This window comes from Panicum virgatum, chromosome 5K (genome assembly GCF_016808335.1).
Source record: "Panicum virgatum strain AP13 chromosome 5K, P.virgatum_v5, whole genome shotgun sequence".
NCBI classification, from domain to species: Eukaryota; Viridiplantae; Streptophyta; class Magnoliopsida; order Poales; family Poaceae; genus Panicum; species Panicum virgatum.
In genome coordinates, this window is record NC_053140.1 from 39,557,681 (window position 1) to 39,574,157 (window position 16,477).

The 16,477-nt window shown below is 49.1% G+C and overlaps 3 protein-coding genes and 1 long non-coding RNA gene across 6 annotated transcripts; 2 read left to right on the forward strand and 2 right to left on the reverse strand.

Annotated features, from left to right (window-relative positions):
• Positions 1–1,043: 1,043 nt before the first annotated feature.
• Positions 1,044–4,240, forward strand: LOC120707435 (transcriptional-regulating factor 1-like). Of its 2 annotated transcripts, none has more exons than XM_039992341.1 (2): positions 1,044–1,483; positions 4,021–4,240. In XM_039992341.1, the coding sequence occupies exons 1-2, from the start codon at positions 1,104–1,106 to the stop codon at positions 4,031–4,033; spliced, it is 393 nt and encodes a 130-aa protein (XP_039848275.1). In that variant the 5' UTR covers positions 1,044–1,103; the 3' UTR covers positions 4,034–4,240. The 2 variants fall into 2 exon arrangements, with proteins under 2 accessions (XP_039848275.1, XP_039848276.1); XM_039992342.1 differs by lacking the exon at positions 4,021–4,240 and adding an exon at positions 2,796–3,023.
• Positions 4,241–5,912: 1,672 nt separating this feature from the next.
• Positions 5,913–9,431, forward strand: LOC120707436 (phospholipase A1 PLIP1, chloroplastic-like). The gene is made up of 2 exons (XM_039992343.1): positions 5,913–6,755; positions 7,723–9,431. Exons 1-2 carry the CDS (start codon positions 6,117–6,119, stop codon positions 9,088–9,090), a joined length of 2,007 nt encoding a protein of 668 aa, XP_039848277.1. The 5' UTR covers positions 5,913–6,116; the 3' UTR covers positions 9,091–9,431.
• Positions 9,104–9,657, reverse strand: LOC120707438. The gene is made up of 2 exons (XR_005689004.1): positions 9,427–9,657; positions 9,104–9,319 (listed from the first exon to the last, which is right to left on the reverse strand). It is a non-coding gene; the product is annotated as an uncharacterized LOC120707438 (long non-coding RNA).
• A 322-nt stretch (positions 9,658–9,979) lies between these two features.
• LOC120707437 (ATP-dependent zinc metalloprotease FTSH 9, chloroplastic/mitochondrial) lies at positions 9,980–15,815 on the reverse strand. 2 transcript variants are annotated; one of them, XR_005689003.1, is made up of 13 exons: positions 15,656–15,815; positions 15,404–15,523; positions 15,210–15,260; positions 13,721–13,782; positions 13,380–13,437; positions 12,681–12,806; positions 12,517–12,597; positions 12,278–12,407; positions 11,840–11,988; positions 11,450–11,731; positions 11,288–11,377; positions 10,752–10,884; positions 9,980–10,643 (listed from the first exon to the last, which is right to left on the reverse strand). XR_005689003.1 is itself a non-coding variant. In XM_039992344.1 (13 exons), exons 1-13 carry the CDS (start codon positions 15,773–15,775, stop codon positions 10,503–10,505), a joined length of 1,464 nt encoding a protein of 487 aa, XP_039848278.1. In that variant the 5' UTR covers positions 15,776–15,815; the 3' UTR covers positions 9,980–10,502. The 2 variants fall into 2 exon arrangements, 1 of the variants encoding a protein (XP_039848278.1); XM_039992344.1 differs by having other exon boundaries at positions 10,752–10,805.
• Between the last annotated feature and the right edge of the window lie 662 nt (positions 15,816–16,477).

Consider the following 16,477-nt stretch of genomic DNA (forward strand, 5'->3'; position numbering starts at 1 on the left):
ATAACTCATTGCTTTGGTAGGGTCATTTATATTAAAATGTGCATAGCTCATGTCGAAATTTCATTTTATTTCACACCGGGGATCAATTTTTCAAGCGGCGGAAAAATACTCTAAACTACCGGTATACCGGCCAAACCGGCCGGTATACCGGTGTAACCGGTCGGTATACCGCTGGGAGCCGTATCGCACAACCGGTCGGTATACCGGCCAAACCGGCCGGTAAACCAGTCTAACCGGCCGGTATACCGGTCTGAACCGCCACCACGGTAACATTTGAATTCAAATTCACATTTGACCGGTTCGACCGGTAACCGGCCTAACCGGACCGGTAAACCGGTACCGGAGCCCGGCGGTTAGGCCGGTCCGGTCGGGAAATTGAACCCTGCGTGGTAGTCGGCGACGAGGCAGCTTTTCGGTTTACGCATCCATGGTGGCATTCAGCATTCATGGCCATTAAATCCGTTCGTTCGATTGCATGCACGCACCCGCGTCGCGGTACGTGTGCACGGCCTCTGGCGCGCCTGCGCTCTCTGCCGCTGGAGCGAGGCCGGGCAGCGACCGGCCCGGTCCCGAGCCCGGCATTGAAGACTCGATGGCGCCGTCGGGCCAAGCAATTCAGCACGGGTACATGCATGGACTTCCCGGGTCGTCGCCCCCGCATCCCGGGCCATACCCGGCCGTCAGTTATTCGTCGCTCTCGTCGCTCGCTCCATCTCCACTGCTTCCACCATTGCACATGCCTTTCACAGCCTTGGGGCGAGCCCAGGCCAAGCCCGCAGCTAGAGCGATCGAGATGCGCGACGACGAGTAACTTTGTCGTCGGCGCCAGAGGAAACATGGCAGACCACGCTCGGTGGCGGCATCTCGGCACATACAAAATCGCCGGGGTCCGTTGGATTCATCCTCCTTGGTCGATCGAACACATGTAGTGTAACGCCCCGATATTTTGTCGGGGTCACCAAGGTCAAATTGGCCACGGCACCACCGAATGACGCGCGCGTTCCGCGTGTCCCGCGTTGCCGCCGTGCCGCCCCTTCCTTCTGCCGCTGCGCCGAGCCCGCGCGCGCGACCACCCGCCCGCGTGCCCTGCACCGTCGCCCGCCATGGCCGCACGGCCACGAGCCGAGCCGACGTGTGCCTCTCCGCCCCGCTCGCCGCCTCGCATCGCCACCGGCCCGCTTCCACCTCACCGACGCACGCATGAGGTGCGCCTCGCGCCCCTGGACCTCCCCACACTGGCCTCGTCGCCGACCGGCCTCGCCGCCGGCGAGAACGCTGCCGCTACCGCCGTCGACCGAGCTCGTCCCGCCCTCCACCAACCCCTAAATCCGCTTGCTCTCGTCCCAACGAAGCCCCCGGGCCCGGCCATCACCTCCATGCCTCGCCGGAACGTCGCCGGAGCGGCACAGCACCGCCGCCGCCCGCCACCCGCCGTGGAGCCGCCGCCACAGACCGTCTCCTCGCGCTCCATGGCTACCTACAGGTCCGCGCCGATCTCCTCTCGCTCCTCCACCCCTCCCTCGCCGCCAGCAAGACCTCCCATGGCCGGAATCGCCGTTCCCCTTTCACCCCTCCCCTGTTTTCGCGACCAGGGACCCCAGACAGCAATAGAAAGAATTCCAGGGTGTTTTCTGCGAACTCTGTGACTCATATGAATAGTGCTGCGAAGGGTTGTTTTGTAATAATTGGCTGAAACTTTGAAAAATCATAGTAAATCATAGAAAAGTCAGAAAAATGCAAACTAAAATTTGTTGGATTCCTTGTCCTAAGATCTACAACTTTTCTTACAGGTTGATCTTCAGTTTCTAAATAGTTTTTGCTCTAGTTTAAATGTTAGTTTAAGTGGTTGCAAGCTTTGAAAATGCATAGTAAATAGTAGAAAAATGGTAAAAATGTAAAACCAGTTGGATTAGCTTTTATTTGGCATGTAGAACTTAGGAAAAATATTTAACCTGCTATTTGTTTAATATTTTCATGATGTATTGATTTAATCATGGTTAATGCTTGTTTACGCTTGTCTATTTAATATCTGCAGTTTTTGATGTTCAAAAATTATGAAATTTATGCAGTAGCTTATTATTTGCATTCTTAGTTTACTGTAAAAATTTCATGTCTGGAAGCTATGCACATGTGTGTAAATCTATTTTTGTTCAGTTTGTCTTGTTGAGGATAAAATAAATACTTTATGTTATCAATAAATGTTGGTTAATTATTTTTACACTCCTTCTCAGTAGCATATCATGTTGGTAAAATTTGGTTACAAGTTTAAAGCTGTAAGTCGTGTTTCTGCTTTTGATTAGTTGCTAGCCATAGCTTTCCTGTTATACTTGTTGTTAGGCAATCTTTCTCTGCAAGTTTAATTTCAATAATTCATATTGATTTTGCATAATTGAAGTTAATTCCTAAGATCAGATTGTGGGTTACTTTCATGCCACTTGGTCTTATGTGCTTTTTAGTTGAATAAAAATCTCTAGTTACCCGTCTTGCTCTGTGTATTTGCTTTGTTGTTCTAAGCAAGTTTAGTAATACTTTTTGAAGGAAATACTTCAGGTTAAAATAAATTAAGTGAACTCTAGTATTTCAGCACCAACCCAATTGCCTTTTGAGTTTGTTTGTTGTGTTTACTCGATAAATGATTGCCCAGTCATGTCTTTCTTGTAATTGTATCGCATTACATGGCATTATGCTCGTGTCCATGCAATCGTGACATTGTGCCAGCCTCGCTTGTTCTTTTTGCTGTATCATCTACTATACTGTCCTGCATTCAGACATCCACATTGATGCATCTCATTTAGATACGATAGATGAACCATATGAAGGACGTGCTACTGGAGCCGAACCCAAAGACGATGTTGGTGGACATATCCCGAAGACGGATGGATGGAACCCAATGTGCATGGCCAAAGGAAGATGCTCGCCAAGCGAGTATCATCTAACTAACACTGACTTAGTGTTAATCCCAGACAAGCCCCGGTGCACATCCTATTATTTGAAATTATGACACCTATATATGTATTTATTATTTGTGCATTACGTTTCAGGAGTTGATTGGAACCTTAGTTGTATGATCCCTAGGTTTCCCTGAATTATACTAGCATGTATAGGACGATAGAAATGCTATGCTTAATACTTCTCGATAGAAGTCGAGTGACTTTTTGCACTCGCGAGATATAGGATACTTAGAAGTCGAGTAATTTCCGGTTACTCGCGAGATATATGTTATATACTTATATACAGTACCTGAGTTTTTGAAATTGACATGGAAATATGAGACCGGACGGGGAATAATGATGATGTATAGGTATGGCAGCAGGACAGGGTTCCTGGGTATCTTAGCCCCGTCCGAGTCGATTGAGGACCATACCGTTGTTGGCCCTGCTGATCATGTTTGAATTGTACTAACTGCATGCCGGGAGTAGGAGGTAGTCGAAACCGGTAAGCCTAGTACTGCCTTGTTTCGAAAGTACAGAACTTCTACCCACCCCTTAGGGCAGTCGAGTGGCCGCGGAGAATTGGGATGCATATGTTTACTTTTGGTGGTCTATCGTAGGGCTCGGTTGACTATATGCAGGTGGGGCGGTTCTGTAGTTCGAGGCGGGGAGGGGAATGGATGGCTCGTATAGTCCGACGGGGCAAATACGTGTCGTGTTGGTTAAGTCCACCTTGCAAGGTTAAATCGGATCGATTCGCCGTCAGTCGCTCTCGGTCATGAGCACATTGATCTCTGAATCACATCGTAGTAAGAACATGGAAGGGAATGTAATGATCAATATGGTTGTACCTAATTAATTGTTTTTCCACACTGATTGGTGTAGAAATGCAAACCGTAGAAAATAGGTACTCATTCCTAATTTTGAGCTAAAATATTGAAAGTAAGGACTCACTCTCAATTGCTTTTCCGCAAAACAACCCACAGCCAGAAAGCCGTGCATGTCTAGATAGTGGGCTATGTATACCCATAGTCGGGTAAGTCTTGCTGAGTATTAGTATACTCAGGGTTTATTGTTTACCCTGTTTCAGGTACAGAAGGTAACCAGGATTAACATCGGTGGGCTCGATGTGACGTCCTCACGTCTCCGTAGTAATCGTTTTACTTCATTTTATTTCAGTTGGTTTCTAATGAAAATCTTCCTCAGATTAGACTCTCTCTACTGCTGCTATTATCTATTATGTGAACTTTAATTTGTAAAAGTCATTTTGTAAATATCTTAATATTGTTTACTATTTTGTAAAATTGTATTATGCTGGTACCGTCTGCACTCGCCGTCGCGCGAGACTTCTGGTGTGTTTCGATCGGCCTGTGGGTTGGAAACAGACTGTCAGGTTACATTTAATTAAGCTAATGCGTCTGATGCGTTCAAATGATGGTTATTACATTTAATTAAGCCGTTTAACTTGGCGGTTCGGTTCTGTCACATGGAGCCACGCCCACGATGGGGCACGCTCGATGCGTCTGAGAGAACCATGAGCGTTTCGTAATCCAGGTGATGAGGCCGGCCCTGCGGTCTCGATCGGCGGAGCAGCAAGCTGACAAGATCGCTCTCCTTGCAATTTGCGACGGGATTTATTTGCGCAAGCAGCCGCAGCAGTATTTAGCAGCCAGTACTCGCTAACCAAACATTATATATATGTTCATCGTAGTAGATTCTAAATAAAAGATGCTCCAGTGAACTTTCAGCTCCATTCTCCATAAAAGATGATGATAGATACAAATTAACTAAAATGCTCCGATCCGTCCAACTAAATCGATCGCTGTCGCAAGATCTCTCTTGCTTCCCCGTCCGCCGCTATTATAGTATATGCGCACGGCGACCGCCGCTGGGTGGTGCTACAACTACAAGGTTTCCGCATCGTTGGCGTCCACGCAAGGGCGCGGCGTCTCCGCCTTGTCGTCTCCGACCGCGCCTTAAGAAACCAACCGCTTCGTATTTTGCTCATCAGAATCCTCAAGAGCATAGCGCTAGCTCCTGCTGTTGGACCTGTTGTCCGGACGAAAAAAACAAGCCGAGCTGGAGTTGGAGTTGGGTAGTGGTAACGCCCGTGGTTCGGCCAAAAAGAACGGCGTTTGGAGCAACTACTATCATCGAGTTCTTATATCAAGTTCGTTCACGGTGCGTCAGTTTTGGGGAAAAGATCGAGGACTTGTAAAACCCAAACACACGTCACACCCAAACGTGTCGGTTGCATCGCGTGCATCTACGCCTCTACGGGCGGATTCGTTTGCAATGGTGCCGGCTCTTTGCACATTTTCCGCGCTGATGAATCGTGTGCCGCAGAGCCGTCTAGTCTAGACGGTAGAACTTAGAAGTAGGAACGAACTAAGGAGCCGAGGACGACGACGGTAGAAGAGAAGTAGAACAATCGTATGCCGCGGCCGCGCGCGCTCGGACAGCAACACGTCCCAGCGGCGTTTAGCAGTTGGCACGTTCCCCCCACCGTCCGCGGGCGCCGAAACCGAGCCGTGCCCGGCATATTCGATTCCCCTCGCTCCCCGTGCGCCCCCGCAACGTGCTGCTTCGCCACGCTTTCGTCCCGGCCCGGGCGGAGACCCCGAAGCCGGTCGACGCTGCCGCGATCTTTTTTTTTTCCGCCCCCTTCTCCCTCCGGTCTCGGGCCTCGGCCGCCCGCGCGCGACCGGGCAACAGCGCTTACTTTTACTCGCGTACAGCAGCCTACTTATATGAGTATTCCCGGAAATACCCCCCTTCAGATCTCATATACTTTGCGGCAGTTTGCCCCGAGGTCAGCACGGTCATTTGCCTACCCAACCAGTCCCTTGCTGCTGTCGTGGCGTCTCGGGCTTCCTTTCGCGCGCGGTTTCGGGCACCGCGCGCGCGCCCTGCCCTGCCCGAACTATGCGTCTATGCGCTATTAAAGCCAGCGCCGCTTGCGGAATACCCCCGTGCTCGGGCTCGGGCTCGGGATCCCTCCCACGCACGGGCTGACCAACCGAACCCCCGCCTCTGCCTCGGCCTGGAGCGGTCGCCACCAAGAAGCTAACCACCAACGCCAACCATCTATTCTCCACCGCCGCGGGCACCTGCCGAATTCACTCCGCCCGCCGGCCCGCCTCCAGCATCCGGGAGCAATTGCGCGCGTGAGGCGACGCTGACGCCATGGTGGCGAGCGTCGCGGCCGCGGGGGCAGCCGCGGCGGCGGCGGCGGCGGGGCCGCGGCGCGGGGGCAGGAGGGAGCCGGCGACCATGCACGCCGGCATCCGGCGCTCGCGCTCCGAGCCGCACCTCCGCTGCTCCCGCCGCGGCGGGGCCGCGGGGGCCGCGCTCACCACCAGCCGCTCCATCGGCGTCTTCCCGTTCCAGTTCGGCGCCGCGCCGCTGCGCCCGCCGCCGCTGCTTGACGGCGGCGGCGACGGGTCCCGCCTCCTCACCGTGGCGGACGACCCGCCGCCGCCCGAGGCCGAGACCGAGCCCGAGCCGGAAATGCCGGCCGCCCGGAGGCCCGAGGCGCACTGGCTCGAGCGCCTCCTCGAGCTGCGGTCGCGCTTCCACGACCCGGCCAAGCGCGACGTCCTCGGCGACGAGGACTTGGACGACGACGACGTGTACCACCTCGACGGCGACCACGACGGCGGCTGCGGCGTGAGCTACGACGACGAGGAGGAGGAGGCCGAGGACGCCAGGTGGGACCAGCACTCCTTCGGCAAGCTGCTAGCGCGGGCCCCGCTCGGCGAGGCGCGGCTCTTCGCGCAGCTGGCCTTCCTCTGCAACATGGCTTACGTCATCCCCGAGATCAAGGTGAGCCACCGCGCGAGCGCCCTGTTCGCTTCTCTTTTCCCCGAATTTGGGCCGAAATCAACCGACTTTTAAATTAGCCGAACAGCCCCCACACCCCCACCCCCACCGAACGACGATCAAAATGACAAACCCCTAGCCGTCCGTTCGGGCCCCGACGGCCGAGATCGGCTGATCTAAATCCCCGTGCTGCTCAACTAATCCCCGCGCCTACAGGCTGGGCCTGCTGGACGGCTGGACTGGGGGGCCACTGCCACTTGTCCCGTCATTTCCTTTTTAAGTTTTTGGAAAGAATTTTGTGGGGCTGGCTCGAATTGAAAATTTCTCGGTATGGGTAATGGAGGAATCGTCTTTAATGGTTGCCAGATTTAGGTAGGACCGGCGGCTTCAATTCGCCGACGGCTAGGTCGAAACCAAAGGCTTCCGATCTGTCCTCGCGCCAGCATATTCGGTGCAACACCCACGTAATTTGCTAGCCCCACTAATTAAGAACAGCTTGCGCGTCAATTATTTTTTTTTCTAGAGCATGATTCTTTCTTATTATTAGTGGACATAATTTTGCTGCTGTTTTAGCTGGTAGCTGTTAGGTTTGTGCCGTAGCCTGCATGTAGTTTTCTGGATTTATGGAGAAGATTTGCACGTATAGTTTTCTGACGTTTTCTCCAGGTAGTTGCTGGAAAGTTCCATATACCGGCAAACCGCGGCCAAATGATGTCCCGCATTTTCTCTAAAAATGATGATCCGTATTCAAAACTTGGTTCTGATTGTGATGTGATGCTGCCATGCTTTTCGGTGTTAATTTTGGATATTCCCACCTCTCTTGTACTCATACATTCAACAGAACCTGAATCAATGCTCGATTTTTTTAATGGACTTTTGTTGCTTTTAATCAGTTGGTTGAAGCTCAGTAAATGATGATGCGAGTAGCAGCATCTGAAGAAGGTCAACTGATTTCGTATTGTGATTTCAGGTCGAGGAGCTGAAGAAGCATTACGGATTGCGGTTCGTGACGTCGTCGCTGGAGAAGAAGGCCGAGGCCGGCATCATAAGCGCCAAGCTGGACGCGGACTCCACCCGGCCGCGCACCGCCCCGGCTTACGAGGTGGCCTCCGGCCCGCAGCCGCGCCGCCCGATCCGTTCCCACCTGGCCTACGAGGTGGCGGCGTCGGCCGCGTCCTACGTCCGCGCGCGCGCGCGCGGCCTGCTCTCGTTCGGCGCGCCGCCGCAGCACCAGCAGGCGGCGGGGCAGGGCCGGCTGTACAACTCGGGCGTGGCCGCGTACATGGCGGCGTCGACGGTGACGGCGGTGGTGGCCGCGGAGGACGAGGCGCGGCAGGAGGCGGCCCGCGACCTGCGGTCGCCGCTGTCGTCGCCGTGCGAGTGGTTCGCGTGCGACGAGGCGGACGCGCGCACCCGTTGCTTCGTCATCCAGGGCTCCGACTCGCTGGCGTCGTGGCAGGCCAACCTCCTGTTCGAGCCCACCGAGTTCGAGGGCACGGGGGTGCTGGTGCACCGCGGCATCTACGAGGCGGCCAAGGGCATCCTCGAGCAGGTGATGCCGGAGATCGAGGCGCACCTGGCGGCGAGCGGGGCCGGCGCGCGGCTGCGGTTCACGGGCCACTCCCTCGGCGGCAGCCTCGCGGTGCTGGTCAGCCTGATGCTGCTGGCGCGCGGGGTGGTGGCGCCCGAGGCGCTCCACCCCGCGGTCACGTTCGGGGCGCCCTCCGTGTTCTGCGGCGGGCACCGCGTGCTGGAGGCGCTGGGCGTCGGCGAGGCGCACGTCCGGTCCGTGGCCATGCACCGGGACATCGTGCCCAGGGCCTTCTCGTGCCGCTACCCGGGCCACGCCATCGCGCTGCTCAGGCGCCTCAACGGCGTGCTGCGCACCCACCCGTGCCTCAACACCCACAGGGCGCTGTACATGCCCATGGGCGCCACTTACATCCTGCAGCCCGACAGCAGCGCGTCGCCGCGGCACCCGTTCCTCCCGGAGGGCGCGGCGCTGTTCCGGCTGGACCCGGACGGCGCCGCGCCGAGGGCCCTGGTGGCCAGCGCGCTGCGCGCCTTCCTCAACTCGCCGCACCCTCTCGAGACGCTGAGCGACCTGTCGGCCTACGGCGCCGAGGGCGCCATCCTCCGGGACCACGAGTCCAGCAACTACTTCAGGGCGCTCAGCGCGCTGGCCAGGGCGCCGCCGCGCCGCCGGAAGCAGCCGGAGATCGTCTGGCAGCTGCCGGGCGTCGAGCGGCTGCAGCAGTACTGGTGGCCGGGGATCGCCGGCACCGTCATCCCGGCGCCGGTTGCCATCAGCAACAAGGAGCTGGTCTCCGAGGCGTAGAGAGACTCCAAGCTGGTCTGCAACATTGCAATTGCATATTTGCATTCCTTTGGCTTTGCTCGCCTGACGGCTTGAGCAGTGTACATTCTTTGGTTCTTTCGTTTCTTCTGCACGAGGTACATAAGAGGGGTACAGGTATCTCTTCAGCGTTGTAGGTTCGTGTGCAAATTGTAAGCACTGTACAGGAGCATCTGGCTTGGTGTCGTGGTGGCCGGCAAAGGTCCGCTGGCTGCATAATAATAATAATAAGACGATGATGGGTTTTGTCATGGGTTCATGTGAGGGGAAGCACGAATTCCACCTGTAAACTTTAACGGAAATGAAACCTTGGAATACCTCAATGGAGCAAGTGAAGGGTGCATCTATTCATCGCTTTCAGCGATTTTTGCCGCCTCCATCGCACAAGCTTTGGAACACAGGTCATGGCACGCTGCCCTCCTGCCTTCCCCTCCCACCGTCGCCGCCTTGTCGCCCCGGCTGCCGCCCTCTGCCTGCCGAACCACCGCCCCTGGCCCCCTCCTCTAGGGCCGGTGGTCATGGAGCTGGCCCCACCCCCATCAACTTCAGAACAAAGTATGGAGCATGATATGCATAAGAAGATTGACAACCGCCGCCCCTGGTCCCCTCCTCTAGGGCCGGTGGCCATGGAGCTGGCCCCACCCCATCAACTTCAGAACAAAGTATGGATCATGATATGCATAAGAAGATTGACAGTGCCCCCCAAGCGGTGTCCTCACACCACCATGCTAGCTTGATATGCATCATATTCACTCTTTTAAGCTATAGTTCCTTTTAGCTTTATCCCAAGTCAAAGTTGTATAATTTTAAATAAGTTTGTAGAGGGAAAAACACCATCATCAATATAAAAGTAGCCTCATTGAATCGACCGTAAAATAATATCTTGACAATGCATTCATTTGGTATAAACTTAGAAAAGATTAACTTAGTACAAAGAGTGAATCAATGTTTATTTGGCACCAACCTTTATATGTACGAGCTCCTTACAACAAATGTAAAAAGAAAAAGGTGAAAAGAACATTGTAAAAAGATGTCTCCCTAGCCAGAAACCTAGCCTTCAGAACATGCAATGTTACACCTATATCTCTCCTAGCTAAACTAAAAGTATGGAGGGGCTTTGCAATCCAAAGCTTTGCCAAGGGAGCATGGTGGTCTTCCAATGAAAGAATTATCGATAAGCTTGCATCACCCTTTGCAAATATCTTCTTCTGATGCTTGCCTGTTCACCAAAGGAAAATGGTGCCGAGAAGAAAATGCACCACAGGTTTTGTACCCCACTTTACAGAAGGGAGACGTCTGAAAGAACTTCCATGGTTCATCTAGGCACCACTTACTGTACATGGATTTACAATTCACAGTTGGTGAATGCTGTCTGGATGTAACGAAAGAATCTTTTAAGTGAGGGCAAACTCCTCATCTTGGAAGGAGAACTGGGGCTCTTCTTGGTATGGATGAACTACTTTGTTGATCTCATCCGCAGTAAGTGTTTCGTGCTCCAGCAACGCATTCGCTAACGCATGTAATTGCTTCTCGTGCTGAAAGAAGTTGGGAATAATGAATCAATGCTAAGTGAGGCATGAGGATCTGGAGTTACATGACAGTGATCATGCTGGGGCAGAACCCATCATGGTTGGGAGACAAACCTTCTTAAGCAGACGCTTTACCCGCCCATAAGCCTCTCTTAGAAGCTTCACTACCTGCAAGGCCATGTTATCAGAAAAATGCAAGAGGAAATCGCAGCCACTTTTTTCTCGAATACGCAGGTGAGCTGCATATCTGCAATTAAGATAGAAGAAGAGGCTAAAATAGCTGGTATAACACAACACACACCCACAAAACACTTAAGTTACATACGCGCCCAACATAAACACAAAACGACCAACATAGGTCTCTACATGGGCAATCAGCCAGTAGGACTACCAGCGACCAATCGCAGCCACTTCATTAATGTCATGCAGACAACCACATTGAACACTAGACTAGTTAATGCAGACTACGCACAAGCAAACCAGACAATGATCACTAGCTTACACAAGCGATATATTGAGAATGAAAAGAACATACAACATGAGCTAGCATTTACCCAAAAATATAGGAACAGAACTCCCTAAATGTTTAGCAAAATGGAAAATGTCATCACTCATCAGTATATTTGAGCACAAGACCTATGAAAAAATACCTCAGCATCTATCCTCGATTGCATCTCTACACTTGGTCGCTCTTTCACATGCACAGGACCAATAGCATCACTCATCCCACAGTTTGATACCTGTAAAGTCATAGTTAGTTAAGCCACTTAGAACACATCTAACAATCAATTTCCCAGCAGACAAATAATCACCATGTACTGGGCAAGCTCCGTTGCAGTATGAAGATCATTTCGTGCCCCAGTTGTAACATTGTCTTCCCCAAAGATCAGCTCTTCAGCAACCCTCCCACCCATGCAAACATCAAGACGTGCCAGGAGTTGTTTCTTGCTAATAGAAGTCTCATCTTGTGAGGGAAGTTGCGTGACCATTCCAAGGGCAGACCCACGAGGAAGGATAGTTGCCTTGTGAATGGGGTTAGCACCCTGGGTGTTGAGTGCAACAATAGCATGTCCACTTTCATGGTAGGCAGTAAGCTAATGAAAAAGAAAAGAAATTAATTATATAGATTAACAAAAACTGATATTAGAACTACTTGTTCTTTTTAACTTGCCAAAAAGGAAAAACAACAGAAATAAACATGCCTTTCTCGATTCATTAGATATGAACATTGATTTCCTCTCAGTTCCCATGATAATACGGTCTTTGGCAAACTCCAATTGTGCAGCAGTCAACTTGTCAGCACCTTCAACTGCAGCCTTAATTGCTGCAATGTTTACAAGGTTCGCAAGGTCTAACAGAAATGAACAAAGAAATGTCAGAACATCAGTGTAAGATCCAAAACATTATACTCAAGGCATCTTTGATATATTTTCTTAAAGTGAAAAATGTTTAATATGTATTTATACTCAAAGAAAGGTTAGGATCTGGAATAATAAATTATAGGGAAATGAGGAAAATGGTCTGGTAATGAAAAGAATTACCCCATCACTATCCGGATATGAAATCCCTTATGATGCTTTTATAAAATGAAATGTGAAATATTACTTCCACAGCAGTGGAGTAAGGGGAAATGTGCGTACCTGCCCCATTAAAACCAGGTGTACTACGGGCAATCGCGTTGATATCTACATCATTGGCCACCGGCTTGTCTTGCAAATAGAGCTCCAGAATCTCTTGGCGACCCCGCACATCTGGGCTTAGGACAACAATCTAGCAGAGAAAGCTCAACAGAGTTAATCAATTTACTTTTGCACCACACTTGATAGAACTTTTGGAATTGAGTCTTCAACAGAATTAGGAATTTGCTCAGGTGACTTACATGCCTATCAAATCTACCGGGTCGCGTGAGTGCAGGGTCAAGAATATCTGGCAAGTTTGTTGCAGCCATTACAATTATTCCCTGTAAGATTCATATCAATTGGAGAGTGTCAGATAAAGGTCGGAGTACGGTGCTTATTCAATTACATGATAGCCTAACTTCACCTCATTCTGTTCAAACCCATCCATCTCAACAAGAAGTTGATGCAGTGTTTTCTTTGTGTGCCCTTCCCACTGCTTTCTAGTTGAACCCACAGCATCTATTTCATCAATGAAGACAATGCATGGTGCCTGAAAAAAGAAAGATTGTTAAAGCGACATTGTGCCCTGTATTAAAGAATGCATGCAAAAAGAAAGAATGCATGAATCTTTGGACAAGATTAGTCTCCAATATATAACTTTGACCACTAGTTTTCATAATAATATGTTAGTAAAAACATAAAAATATCGCATTTCAGAAGCACATTTCATAACATATATATAATACCATTGTTCATGTTACCAAACTAAATAGTTTTGTCCCCTTGCAAAACATATTCGCATTCAAAGTATAGGAATTTCGACTGGACAAATAATAAATAATATTTCTGGATGGCACTATTCTTTTTGTGATGAAAGCAAAAGGAGGTTCGATATTTACCCTTCTGGAAAGAAACCAAAGAGTCATCAATTAATGTAAAACAATGCACTAATAATATATCTGCTGCTGCATACTCTTTTACACAGGGTAGTCAAAGAAAGTAAGTAAATAAAAGGTTGCCAAGGTAGGTAGCTAGCTCTGATTGAGAAACCATAGACACAGAGAAAATGTTTAAGGAAAAGCTCAGAAAAATACAAGTTGAGAGGAAAAATATGTGTAAATACCTTCTTCTTTGCGGCTTGAAACAATGACCTCACTCTCCGAGCACCAACACCAACAAACCTGAGAAGATGGTCACGGTAGTCATAGTTAAAAAAGGAAACTTTGATAGTAATAAATAGCCTGGTGATATTAAATTTCAGATGTTACAGACTTTTATTTGTCATGAATGCCAAGAATGTATCATTTTAGTAGCATTTCAACAACATTATGGAATAAATTCAAATCACAGACATCGACTATGGGTTATTTTTCTGCCTCAAGAAAGACAAAATGACAACTGGTAAAGTTCCGGAAGAATACAAGAAAATTATAAGGCCACATAGCACTGTACAAGAGATCTTACATTTCCTCAAATTCTGAACCTGCTCGGTAAAAAAATGGTACACCAGCTTCTCCAGCAATGGCCTAGAGCAAAAGGCCAGACCCAGTAAGGTATTGTTTGTTCAAGGAAACAGCAGTAGCATAAAAAAAAAAAGAATCAGATAACTACAGCCAATTGCTCTATATAGGATGAAAGTGAGAGGAGTACATGTGATGGTCCTAGGCTCCTACAGCTTACAATAACTGAGGAAAGGAACTTCCTTCAAGGGAAACAGCTGGAGATGGCACTACTGGGTACTCCCCTTACTTGCTCCTATTTATTAACTATATTTGGTGCTAATACAAATTATTAACTATTTAACTATCAAGAAAAAGAATTAAAAAAAGGCATTCCAGGAACAGGAACTATAGGGCAAATACAAATTAATAAGGAAGTAAAATAACCTTACTTGCCCATATTTATTAACTATATTTGGTGCTACTGGACTGCTGCATGCACATGGACATACTAAATGGGGTGACAATGACTTGTTTTTCGAGACAAATTTTGAATCCCAGAATTACTTGTTTCTACGGATGGAGGGAATATATGTATCAATGTTCTTAAGGCGTTAAGGCGAGGCACGGCGAGCGACCCCGTCGGCATGGCGAGGCGACGCCTAGGCGGACGCCTAGGCGAGCAAGGCGATGCCTTATAGCAGCAGGATGTAGGGAGAAAAAGAAAAAAGAGAAGGAAGGAGAAGGGAGAAAAGGAAAAAGATTAAGAGAAAGGAGACAACTTGGCCCAGCCCACTAAAAGCCCAAGCACCACCCCACATCCCCACCAGGCCTGACCTAGCTCCCCTCTCCCGAACACTCTCAAACTTGCCCACCCTTCGCTCGCGAGTCACTGCCGGCGGCGGCGGCTGCCTTCCGCTCCTCTCCCTCCTCGCCCTCGCCCTCTCCCTCCTTCTCCCTCCCTCACCGGAGCTAGCAGGAAGCTTCCCCCTCCTCTCCCTCTCCCTTCTCCCTCCCTCAAGTTCTCCAGGTGAGCCGCTGCCTGCTGGATCCGCGCCAGCCGCCAGAGCCAGCAGGGAAGCCTTCCCTTCCTCTCCCTTCTCCCTCCCTTCCTCACGCTCTCCAGATGGCTGCTGTCCGTCGGATCGACGCCAGAGCTAGCAGGAAGCTGTTTCTCCTCTTCCTCCCCCTTCTCCCTCCCTCCCTCTCTCACTTTGCTGCTGTTATGGTAAGGCGACCATGGACACCTCATCCCGGTCGCTCCTTCCCCTTACTCTTCCTCTCTTCTGGCTGGGCGTCGGCGACGCCTTGGCCTCCCTGAGCGCCTTGACGCCTTGGCGTCGCCTAGGCGACGCCTTAAGAACCATGATATGTATAAGCAAAAAATCATAGTGCAAAATTCAAGAAGTACTATAGCTAAGTCATGCTCAAACTGTCTAGCCATGTGAGCTTCTCCCTCACAAGAGGAAAAAAAAACACAACAAACAATTAATGAGACCTCCAAACAAGTTTACCTTCGCAAGTAGTGTCTTCCCAGTTCCTGGAGCACCAGTCAAAAGTATTCCCTGCAAAAAAAAGTGAGAATTTATTAAACAGCAAGATTTACAACAGCTCAATTAGCCAATAAAAAACGACATGTATATCTCGAGGAGTTCACAGAGCAAGTTAATGACAAAATGTTGCTTGCAGTATGGCATAGAATGATTACCTTCGGTAGCTTTCCACCAAGGCGAGTGAACTTTGAAGGATTTTTGAGATACTCAACTACCTCCTCAAGTTCCTTTTTTGCATCATCGCAACCTTTGACGTCTTTAAATGTCTTGACATTCTGTAACGGAAAAGTTTGATTGAATATGGTGTTTGCTTCTGTACCGAGACATCACATTAATAAAAAAAAACAACCACAATAAAAATAGTATTGTACCCAAAAACACACTACAGTTTATGTATATTTTATTACCTTCTCAGGCATGATATCCTTATTCATCTCTTTTGGGGAATATGATGAACTAGAACCGACACCAGATGCCCCAATTCCACCTAAGCTACCGATATATTTTTGAAGCGCAGCAGCACCCATCACCCTGAAACAAAATATAGCACAGTGACAGTGAGTATCAGCAAAGTAACATAAACTGTTCAATGCAAGAAGTTTGTCCCAAACAATTAACAGATTCATAAAATTATTCATTTAAAATGGAATAACAAAATTGTTTCTCGATTCTCTATAAAACTCAACTATCTACTGTGAATGCACTAATATGATCATCAATCATCAGAAGTCTGTATGACATGACAATTCTGTGCCTGAGTTAAATCTTTTTGGTTGAAACTTTAGAACAAATTTGATTCACAGTTGCTAGGATTAAATATTATTTTTGGAAGAACTACTATTGTAGTATAGTCTTCAAACGACAATCTGCGAGACTTTATTACTGTGCAACAAAATATTTGTTTTCTACAAATAAAAAATTGTTTAATATAAATAAATATAATATGTTATCTTGGAACATATTTTGAAAAAATATATAATTTGTTTTATAAAAAAACAAATGATATTCATTAATTTTGAAGATTTGAGAAACTAAATGAAAATAGAAATTATCTAATGAAATATGTTGGGGTGCGCCTAGACTACCACGTAAGGCTAGGGACCCCCTTTGTGTAAAAGAGTCTAAATTAGAGGGTCTAAGGGTTAGTTTATGAGTTCTAGGGACTTATTTGCAACTTCTAGGGATTTGTTTGTAAATATCAAGGACTTTCTTATAATATGCGATCCCAC